This window comes from Giraffa tippelskirchi, chromosome 12 (assembly GCF_054371585.1).
Source record: "Giraffa tippelskirchi isolate mGirTip1 chromosome 12, T2T-mGirTip1v1.2.pri, whole genome shotgun sequence".
Taxonomy (NCBI): Eukaryota; Metazoa; Chordata; class Mammalia; order Artiodactyla; family Giraffidae; genus Giraffa; species Giraffa tippelskirchi.
In genome coordinates this window covers 88,376,556-88,388,078 of record NC_137286.1, presented here as the reverse complement: position 1 = coordinate 88,388,078, position 11,523 = coordinate 88,376,556, and the positions used below count along the sequence as shown (strand labels likewise).

Here is an 11,523-nt window from a genome sequence, read left to right as displayed (position 1 = left end):
TGAGAAAGTCAAAGTGTTAGTCGCTCAGTCCTGTCCGACTGTTTGAGACCCCATGGACTGCAGCCCGCCAGGCTCCACTGTCCATGGGATTCTCCAGGCAAGAATACTGGAGAGGGTTGCCATTTCCTTCTCCAGGGACTCTTCCCCACCCAGGTATCGAACCCTGGTCTTCCGCATTGCAGGCAGATTCTTTTACTGTCTGAGCTACCAGGGAAGCCCGGGAGAACATGATACAGCCTTTAATCAAAGAAGTGAGGGTTGTAGACTGGAGAAGAGATTTGGGAAATATGTACACAGAGGTGGCCCTGGAGACTTCTTAAGATCAGGCAGTGAAAAGGAGGGAAGAGATGTGGAAAATAGCCAGCTGTCTGAGAGATGGTGATCCTTTAACCAGGTGGAAGGATGGAAATAATCAGGGAGAGGAGGGAGCAGAATGGGGTGAGCGGGGAATGAAGATGCTCAGGTCAACAACTCCCAGGCTAGAGATAAAAGGACCCGCTGGGCAACAAAATATCAGGCAAATCCACCGTGAAGGGACAGGTTTGGCCAAAAACATGTTGAAGGAATGTTTGAAACATGTTGAGGTGTATTTGGCTAAGGAAAACGTAAAGAATAAAAAGATGAACAGAAACCTAGAAAACCTCAACTATTCAGGAAAGAATCCATTTTCCCATCTGTAAAAATAAAATACATACGCAGAGCTTCCTGACCTATCTGCCTTCTTTAAAAATCTGAGAAGGGGCTTTCTTACAAGGAAAGCTGACTGTCGTTAGTGTTATCTCTGGAAAAACTTATTCGCTTCCCCGTGTGAGGTATTGGATTACTTCTAGGGGGTATATTTCTGCTGAAGAAAATAAGCTAGTTAAATGGCGTGTTTAAAATTTTGAAGAAAAAAAAAAATAGTACTAATAGCTTCTCAGCGTTATTACCAAAAATCTGCTAGCCACTCTGAGCCCAAATCGCGGAGGTCAGTAATTCCACTTCAGGAATAAGCTCTCTGCCTGGAAGAACCAGCGCTCCGAGGAAATACCATTTTCCGCCTTTATTTACATTCTCTCTTCACCCTTCACCCTAAACAATATCACAGTGGGGCTTACCTGCCTTAGGAATCTGTACCAAAGGCGATTTCTCCGTTTCTCTCTTTAAAATTAAAAAAAAAAAAAAAGGAAAACTTCCCACTGTTAATATGTAGCAAATGGGTTTAAAAAAAAAAACCCTTCTGGTCCGCCCTCCCTGACTGTTGCTACCTTGCAGTTTATGACACAGAGATAGAGGGAGGGCTGCCGAGTGAACCAGGCGGCGCCGGGGAGCAAGTCCCTTGCCGGGGAAGCAGGAGTCCCTGGAGCGGGCGGCTCTGCCCGCTGGGAGCCCGCGATGCGGTCCGCGCGGCTCTGAGCGGGGCCGGGGACCATGTCTCCGCGCGCCCGGGCCCCGGCGAGCCCCGCGAGAGGGAGGGGGCACCCAGCCGGGCGGGGGCAGAGGGAGCCGCCGCGGACCTGGCAACGCTGGCACTGACTCGACTCTCCCAGACAGTTTTGAAGTCAGCAAAACAGAAATCGAATTACTATGCTGCTGGCAGTGGCCGCTCGGGGAGAAGCGGCTCTCTCTGCCGTCTTGATCACCAGGAGAGATGCAGCGAGTCACAGATGAGCCAAGTGTGTCTCCCGGGCGGACCCTGAGGACCCATGTAAGTTGCCCGGCTCTCCGGCTTGCTGTATTTTACGGTTGTGTCATTTTTTTTTTTTTTTTTTTTCTGGCTTGAAAGGCTGCCTGGCCGCCATGGAATTGTTTTCGATGAGAATTCCCAGTGTGGAAAGTTGTCTGCTGATCCTTAAGACTTTTTTTGGTTCTTTGATTAACTAAGCCACAGAATACAAGCTGAAATTCCTGACGGCAGCGGGGCAATGCAGCCCAAGACTGACAACTATAACCCAAAGTACCACTATACTTACTATGGGATTAACCCTGGATGTGTTCTTAATAGCCTGTCTTACTGTAGGCTGCCTGCAGCCCCACTGTTTGGAATCGAATGCTATTTTAATACTGCTGTGGCTAAACTAGTATGATCAGTGTAACCAACGGAATGAGATAAAGCTAAATGACAGTCCTGGTAGTTAACAAAACTTTTTTTTTTTTTTTTGCCAGGATCACATTTTTCTCCCTGACTCCTCAAAACTCAGCAACCTCTCTCTTAAAAGTTCATGCTGCTTTTTTGATCTTGCTTTGGAGACAAAAAAGAAAAGAAGCTAGACAGAGGACTCTATTGAAATTGTGAAGGAAAGCACTATAAAGAAGCCGCCGCAGTTCTTTAGCTACGATTGTAATAATGGAAGAAGAAACGCCAACCGATGGAGCCCAGCACATACGCCAGCCTCGTTGTGACAGAGCCTGGGGACATAAAGCTGAATGGTGACCAGAGCCTGTAACCGGTGAGGTTTTTCTTACATTTCATCTGCTACAAGTTCCGGCTTAGAAATGGAGATTCTCTGTGAAGAAAACACTTCTTTGAGCTCAACTATGAACTCCTTAATGCAATTACATGCTGACACAAGGCTCTACAATACTGACTTTAACTCCGGAGAAGGTAACACTTCAGATGCGTTTAACTGGACCGTGGACTCAGAAAATCGAACCAACCTTTCCTGTGAGGGCTGTCTCTCACCACCCTGCTTCTCCTTACTTCATCTCCAGGAAAAGAACTGGTCTGCTCTGTTGACAGCGGTAGTGATTATACTAACCATTGCCGGAAACATACTCGTCATCATGGCAGTGTCCCTAGAGAAAAAGCTGCAGAATGCCACCAACTATTTCCTGATGTCACTCGCCATAGCTGATATGCTGCTGGGTTTCCTGGTCATGCCCGTGTCCATGTTAACCATCCTCTATGGTAAGTGGCATTAACTTCCTAGCTGTACCCACACGGGTAACAAAACGCGTGCATGTCATTAGCAGATGAGTGTGGGCTCAGGGGACCAACGAAGCCTCAGGCTTTGTTTATGGAGGAGGGGCTACCATGTTACACTACTTAAATTTTAAAATGAGATCTCACATTTTTTTGAGATCTCACATTTTAAAAGATCAGACAACCTGTACTCTGTGATCATTGGAGTTTTGTGCTTTGAAACATACAGTTTACGTAGGGAGATAAAGCCTTGTGCTTAAAAAGCACATACATTTTATGTAGAATTATAAAGGTCCCAAGACAGTCCTAAAGCAATAGCATCTGTCATATCTGAATCCATTTGGTTTTCAGGCCTTTATGTTCCCAACCAAGTATCACAGCCTTCAAGACAGGCCAGTTTGATCTTGGTCACATTGTTTTCAGCACTTCTAATGGAGTGGTAAAACCTTCCCAGTTCCCTTGGAACATTTACAGAGAGAACATTAGTGGTGCAGTGGGTTTAATGTTAAAATATGCAGCGTCTCCATTAGAATAAATGACTTACACCAGTTTTAATTGTTCCCTGCCTGAAGAAACACTAATTTGGAGGTGTGCCTTTGAATTCTACCCCTCAGCTCTTTAAAAATGCGTGTGCATAAACGCCTCCCGAATTGTTTGGAGGAGGGTGGGAAACACATGGGAAGAGATTCATCTTGCTTTCTTCTCAGTGGAGTTTGAAAGAGTCAAACCTCTCAGCAAGTCAGCAAACACTGGGACGGCTTCAGGGGGAAGCAGAATGTGATGGTCTTTCCAAATTATGAGTAATATAGCCAGATTTCTCCCTTTAAACGTGGAAGAGGAGGGGAGAATATTGAGACTGCTAACACGGGCACACCAGCCCGTCACCCAGAGCTAGAAACAGGTATGGGCATTTTTAGAAGAGATTTTTCTGCCTGTGTCTTAAGAGCTGAAATATGTGTATCAGTCCATCCCCAAGGAGTATGGAAGAGGAAGGAGGTGAGCAAGGGAGCGTGGGCGTCGGGTTTGCACTGGGTCTACAGCGCTCCTTGCAAGGCCAGCCCCTGCTTGACGACTCAAAATGTCACACCAGGATGATCTGATTAAATTCGCTTGTCATTTCCCAGACATCCGGGAGAGGTTCCCGCTTCCTAAAACCCTGCCACGTGGAAGGCAAACTCCAGGAATGGAAGATGACAAGCCCCGGTAGGAGGCGGGGAGGGCGGGGTACCCCAGAGCGGCGAGTGGGGCTGGCAGCCTTCAGCCAGGTTAGGAAGTCGAGTCCAGCCGGGCGCCGCCGGCTCGGGGGTGCAACGGCGCCCCCTGGTGGCCGCGGCTCTGTGTGTAGTTGATTCCCATCGAGAGACGTGCCTCTCCCTTGGCTGGTTCCCGGGACTCCGCAGAAATGCCCCCTACTTATCCCCACTGCAGAAACCCAGACTACGGTCGCCGCTGCCTCCTTGCAGAGAAAACTCCTCCCACAGTCAGAATCAGTTCCGACCAGGCAGAAGAGTGGCTTCCTCCCAGGCACTGGACTCTCCTTGGAGCTCAGGCTGTCTGCATGTAGCATGAAAGGCACCAAGTCAGACTTGTCTCCTGCACTTTCACTTTTCTAAACATTAGTGGTGGCATCTTGGTAGAGATGGTTTGTGAACAGAGAGTTTGTTCAGTTTTGTGGGTCCAGAGCGTGGGGAAAGACGGTCTTCATAATTTTCCTTCTTAACATATGCGCAGATCTAACACCATGGCTTAGATTGTCATCAAAACTAATTAAGGTTTATATAATCGTTTGATCTCCCTCTAAAACAAACAGGAGACTGTGTGTTCCTCAGACATACCCTATCTTTTTAATATAGCAGGTGACTTCCTGCCCTGCATCTCACAGTGGACCCTTTGGGTAGCTTTAAGTCAATTTAATGTTGAGGTCCAACTTCCACCCGCCCTCCTGCATATCAGGACCCCCAGAAGAGCTGTTCGATTCTAATGTGTACCCCCAGGTGAGAGCCACTGCCCCAGGCAGTGGTTGCCCAAGTGTGGTTCCTGGACGGGTAGCATCAGTACCAGCTAGGAAATTGTTAGAAATGCAATTCTTCCTGCTCCACTGCACATGCATAGAATCAGAACACCTGGAGGTGGGCTCCAGTGGCTCATTTTAAGAAACCACCTCGGAGATTCTGAGGCTCCTTCAAGTTTAAGCATCACTTCCCTGAAACAGTTCTCAGAAGAATACCATGCTTTACTTCAGCATTGTCTTCATCCCTCCTGCTCCGCCTCACGTCCCCCAGTTTAATCCCCAAAGCATTTTAAGGGAAGGTTCATTTTCATGAAGGCATATACCCGGTCTGTGGAGAAGGGCATGGCAACCCATTCCAGTATTCTTGCCTGGAGAATCCCATGGCGAGAGGAGCCTGGCGGGCTATAGTACATGGGGTCGCCCAGAGCCAGACACGACTGAAGAAACTTAGCACGCACACATGCCCAGTCTGGATTTTTAATCATTTCTTCGTTCACACCGATAGCATTTTCGGCAGACTACTAAATGCCATCACTGTGCAAGACTGAGCAATTGTAATAATGGCTAAGAGATAGTCTAACCTCAGGAAACCTCCAGTCTGAAAAAAAAATAAGTCAATAAATAAGTGGCTAATAGGATTCTTTGATCAGGCTCCCCTGTCCATGGAATTCCCCAGGGTTCTTTGATAGAGGAACTCAAAGTACATCCTAACTCCCAACCTGAGTCATTAAAAACAAAAAGAGAAGTAGATATTGTTAGGTAGAGGAGACAGAACAAGAGAAACCCTGAAGAGACAGAGCCTGAGTTTCCAACACACCAGCATGGTTCCAGCCGTAAGTTTTCAAGTCTTGCATTCAGCCAGTGCAGTCTTACTCTACTTAAGTACAGTTGACATCAGGCTGTTTGAAACATTGCAAATATCTCATGTTGCCCTTTGCTGTTCAGTTCAGTTCAGTCGCTCAGTCATGCCTGACTGCTAGGCCTCCCTGTCCATCACCAACTCCCAGAGTCTACCCAAACCCATGTCCATTGAGTCGGTAATGCCATCCAACCATCTCACCCTCTGTCATCCCCTTCTCCTCCTGCACTCAATCTTTCCCAGCATCAGGGTCTTTTCCAATGAGTCAGCTCTTTGCATCAGGTGGCCAAAGTATTGGAGTTTCAGCTTCAACATCAGACCCTCCAATGAACACCCAGGATTGATTTCCTTTAGGATGGACTGGTTGGATCTCCTTGCAGTCCAAGGGATTCTCGAGGGTCTTCTCCAACACCACAGTTCAAAAGCATCAATTCTTCGGTGCTCAGCTTTCTTTATAGTCCAACTCTCACATCCATACATGACCACTGGAAAAACCATAGCCTTGACTAGACGGACCTTTGTCAGCAAAGTAATGTCTCTGCTTTTTAATGTGCCGTCTAGGTTGGTCATAACTTTGCTTCCAAGGAGTAAGCGTCTTTTAATTTCATGGCCGCAATCACCATCAGCAGTGATTTTGGAGCCCAAAAAAATAAAGTCTGACACTGTTTCCACTGTTTCCCCATCTATTTCCCATGAAGTGTTGGGACCAGATGCCATGATCTTAGTTTTCTGAATGTTGAGCTTTAAGCCAACTTTTTCACTCTCCTCTTTCACTTTCATCAAGAGGCTCTTTAGTTCCTCTTTACTTTCTGCCATAAGGGTGGTGTCATCTGCATATCTGAGGTTATGGATATTTCTCCCGGTAATCTTGATTCCAGCTTGTGTTTCTTCCAGCCCAGTGTTTCTCATGATGTACTCTGCGTATAAGTTAAATAAGCAGGGTGACAATATAAACCTTGACGTACTCCTTTTCCTGTTTGGAACCAATCTGTTGTTCCATGTCCAGTTCTAACTGTTGCTTCCTGATCTGTATACAAGTTTTTCAAGAGGCAGGTCTTTTGCCAGGATGAAAACTATTCAAGCAGGGTAAATTTCATATGCCAGAGAAGTTCAAGGTCACTCACTAATGCTAATCTTCTGCATCCCAGGCTACCGGTGGCCTCTGCCCAGCAAGCTCTGCGCTGTTTGGATTTACCTGGATGTGCTCTTCTCCACGGCCTCCATCATGCATCTCTGTGCCATCTCCCTGGACCGCTATGTTGCCATTCAGAACCCCATCCATCACAGCCGGTTCAACTCCAGAACTAAGGCGTTTCTGAAAATAATTGCTGTTTGGACTATATCAGTGGGTAAGTGGAACAGTATTTCAGATTCTCATTTGAAATGACAGTTCGTGCCTTCTAAGTAGACTTCTGTTGAGGGTTTTTTGGTTTGTTTTTGCGCTGAACCCTGACATCCTGAATCAATTGTTCTATTTGCTGCAAGATATGTTATAGCATAGTAATTCTCAGCTTTGCTTTCGGAAAGAAAAATCTGCTAATGTCACTGGCTGACAACGTAAATTTGTATTCTTTTGCACAAGTAAGCATATACATGTACACTGATAGACTCGGAACTGAGAATAACTGTGCTATGTGTGTGTTCAGCACTTAGTCGTGTCCAACTCTTTTGCAACCCCATGGGCTGCAGCCTGCCAGGATCTTCTGTCCATGCGATTTCCCAGCTGAAGTGAGTTGCTATGTTTTTCTCCAAGGAGATCTTCCCAACCCAGGTGTTGAACCTTCGTCTCCTGCATCGCTCGACATCAAGGATTTGTGGCAGTCTACTCACAGTTTTGTAATGATTAAAAATGCAAATGAATTATTGTTGAGTCACTCAGTCAAATCCAACTCTTTGCAGTCCCATGACTATAGCCTGCCAGGCTCAAGAGATTTCCCAGGGAAGAATACTGGAGTGGTTGTCATTTCCTTCTCTAGGCAATTGTCCCAACCCAGGGATCAAATCCGAGTCTCCTGTGTCTCCTGCATTGGGAGGCGGATTCTTTACCACAGGGATAGCAAGCACAATAATAGGATAGCTTGTGTTTTTCAGGTCCTATGGTTTGTCTTGCTGTTAAATATATCATCTGCAGAGTAGGTAACTCCGTTTTATGGATGAGGAAATGGGTTCAAAAAGTAAAATGGCCAAAGCAAGTAAATAGCAAAGATTGTGCTCGATTATGATGGGAACTAACTCAATTGACTTAAGGAATCACCCGTGGTGGCTCAGACAGTAAAGAATCTGCCTGAAGTGAAGGAGACTCAGGAGACCTGGGTTCGATCCCTGGATTGGGCAGATCCCCTGGAGGAGGGCACAGCAACCCATTTCAGTACTCTTGCCTGGAAAGTCCCATGGACGGAGGAGCCTGGCGGGCTACAGTCCATGGGGTCCCAACAAGTCAGACATGATTGAGCAACTAACATGATGGGAACACCAAAACACTACATTGGTGTGACTTCAGCATTTTTAGAAGTCCTAGCTATTTTCCATTTTAAACTTCACAATACAGTCTGAAGCAGACAGACTGGGAGATCTTGTTTTGTATTTATTTGAAGGACTGAGGAAACAGGACAAAGAAAGGTGTGTGGCTTACTGGGCCGCCTCTCCAACTAGTGTCAGGGCTAGGACTCTAAGCTTCCGGCACCAAACCCTGCTGTCACTGCTGAACTTGGTAAATTCTTTCCTGAGAAAACAGATGTTGCTCCCCAAATATGCTTGCAGTTTCTGGGCCTGAGCAATCTTGAACTCATCCTATTAGGATCAAGAGAATGAAGGATGATGGGTGGTGCTCAATCTCAGCTGCATGTAAAAGCCCTGGGGAGCTACTGATTTCACTGGTCCATGGCAGGGCCAGGTCACTCCAAGGTACAGCCAGGGTTGGGGACTGAGACAGAGCTGCAAAGGGAGATGCAATTAGCCAAAGAGGGGAAAGAATTTAGTGAAATATTATAAAGGCCTGGGCTAAATATTGCATGGTATTTTGCACCGCTACTAAAGAAACTGTGGATATTTGTCTTCATGTTCTGCACAATTAGCGTGTACCTTAGTCATTATGATGGCTTTCAAACTGTCATTAATGTTTCAAGGTACAGCATCTACTTTTAGCAAGGTTCATCTTTGAAAGTGAAAGTCACTCAGTCGTATCCAACTCTTTGTGACCTCATGGTCTATACAGTCCATGGAATTCTCCAGGCCAGAATACTGGAGTGTGTAAGCCTTTCCCTTCCCCAGGGGATCTTCCCAACCCAGGGATCGAACCCAGGTCTCCTGCATTGCAGGCGGATTCTTTACCAGCTGAGCCACCAGGGAAGCCCAGATGGTAGATATAAATGTGTATTTCATTGAATCTCCTTGATAATTTGAATTATTTGGGGCAAATTCTTGTTAGGTTAAATTGCATTGCTTTTACCCCTTAATAAAACTAACAACTTACTTGGGATTAAAAAAAAAAAAAAAAAAGAGGGGCAAGAATAACATAAATGAAACAAGCCAAGTTATTTTCAAATTACTCTAGCTCTATGCTTGGACAGTGTTCCAGTGGTGAGAGACATGCTGGGAACGTCACCCAGTCTTTTACCCTCAGCCGCACAGCCTCCCCTGACCATGTCTCAGCCAAGCTTGATAATAGCCCGTGTATGTGTGTACTCAGTCACTAATCATGTCCAACTCTTTGCAACCCTATGGGCTTATGGCCCATCAGGCTCCTCTGCCTGTGGGATATCCCAAGCAAGAACACTGAAGCAGTTTGCCATTTCCTACTCCAGGGGATCTTCCTGAACCAGGGATCAAACCCATGTCTCTTGCATCTCCTGCATTGGCAGGTGGATTCTTTACCATGCGCCACCTGGGAAGCCCTAGTAGTAAGGGCTGTTTCTGCACAGAGATCAGAGACACAGTAGTGTTCAAAGCACCTTTCAGGGGATAAATTGCACAGGATGACATAGCTCATAACCAGGAGCCACCCCAGGGCAATTCTATTTGAAAGCGAACACCCTCACTACTGCCCAAAACACAATCTGCTTCCTGCTCCTTCCAGCCATCGACCCAGGAGTCAGGCAGGCTGGAATGAATTGTGAAGGAGATAGTCAGAAGCCATCATTCATCCATTTGGCCAAACTTTTATCGCATAGCTACTATGTCCTTGGATGTGCGTTTTGTGGTCCCTGTTGATGTGGTCAGAGAAGGCAGATAAGAAAATACAAGACGCTCTGAGGTTACCTAGGCTCTGTACCAGAAATCTGTGAGAGGTATGGCTGAGGAGTTGGCAAAGGTTTAAAAAAAAAAAAAAGTCAGTTCTGGTGAAGGTGTGCACATACTTAATTGCGTCTGACTCTTTGCAACCCCATGGGCTGTAGCCCACTGGGCTCCTCTGTGCATGGAATTTTAATGTAGCATAAATATTCTCCTGAATTATTTTTTTATGTTTCCATTTCCATTGATTTTTGTTGTTGCACATTTAAATCCTTAGGCTGGAAATTTTGTGTATGGTCTAACATGCTTTCTTCTACCAATTATTAAAGCCTTTTCAGCATCTACTGATATCAGTTTTTCCCCTTCAATTTATTGATGTATTTAGTTTTCTTTCAGATTTGAATAACAAACAGCTCTTGCTTGCCTGGAATATATTCATAAATGAAGTTGGATTTGTATGATTTGATTAGTTGGTTTGTTATTCTTATAAGGTTTCTTTTGGTGGCTTTATTAAATTTGGGAGATTTCTCTTTTTTCCTTAAGATCTTAAAATATTTAAGTAGGAATGTGCTTTAAAGGTTATATAGAATTTATTTCTAAATCTTTCTCATCCTGGTGGCTTTTAAAATGGTATCTTTAATTATATCACAAACCTCTTTAAACATTTTTATTTACGTTTTCCACCTTGTTTGGGGTTAATTAGCTGCATGCAAAGTTTGTCTTTTGTATTGATTCATTATCATTAAATGCAGTGCTTCTTGTTTTAAAGTCTGCTTCATCTGAAATTAGTGTAACTATGCCAGGTTTTATTCTAGGGTCTTATTTTCTAGATGTCTTCTACTCCATCCTGTTACTGCCAAACGCCTTTTTGACTTCATATAAATATTAAGTACATTGCTTGTAAGAAGCATAGAAAGTTTTGCTTTTATTCAGTCTGTCTTTTATTTGGACTATTTTATTTGTATTTAATGTAACCCACATATATTTGGATTTAAATTTACCACCTTGATTTTCTTTTTATTTCCCATTTTTCCTATGTTCCAGATGCTTCCCATTTTTGCCTTCTTTTGCACTGATCAAGAATTGTCAATTCACTATTCCCCTTTTTAGAACCATTAGTTATCTGTCTTCTAAATCCTTTTAGTGATTATAACATTCATTTTTCCCCTAAAAGAGGCTAATACAATTACTTTATCACTTCCTAAATGATTCAAAAACCTTAGCATATTTAAGTCAGTTTACCCCATCCTTTGTATTGTTTTTGCTATTTTCTATTTATCTTTTTAAAACCTGTAAGTCATCATAAATGTTCTGTTCACTTAGTATTTGTTTTTCACATATTGACCCTTTCTGTTGCTATTTATTGCTTCTGTCACTTCTGTGATTTCTGCCTGGGTTTATAGTCCTAATTCCTGAAGAACTTCTTTCAGAATATCACTTAGGTTTATTTCAGCTTTATTGTTTTTATAACAAACATTTTTATTTCACCTTCATTTTAAGCATATTTTTATTCAGTATAGA

The 11,523-nt window shown here is 44.4% G+C and overlaps 1 protein-coding gene across 3 annotated transcripts in view; it reads left to right on the top strand.

Moving 5' to 3' along the window:
* The first annotated feature begins 1,270 nt into the window (after positions 1 to 1,270).
* Positions 1,271 to 11,523, top strand: part of HTR2A (5-hydroxytryptamine receptor 2A) — a 64,412-nt gene continuing 54,159 nt past the window's right edge. Inside the window, exons 1-3 of one of the 3 annotated variants that reach the window (XM_081547415.1) lie at positions 1,271 to 1,687; positions 2,146 to 2,887; positions 6,921 to 7,121. In XM_081547415.1, the coding sequence (XP_081403541.1) occupies positions 2,476 to 2,887; positions 6,921 to 7,121 (613 nt within the window). In that variant the 5' untranslated portion in view covers positions 1,271 to 1,687; positions 2,146 to 2,475. Of the gene's footprint in view, positions 1,688 to 2,130; positions 2,888 to 6,920; positions 7,122 to 11,523 lie in introns of those variants that run through there. The other 2 variants (XM_081547417.1, XM_081547416.1) reach the window with 2 other exon arrangements.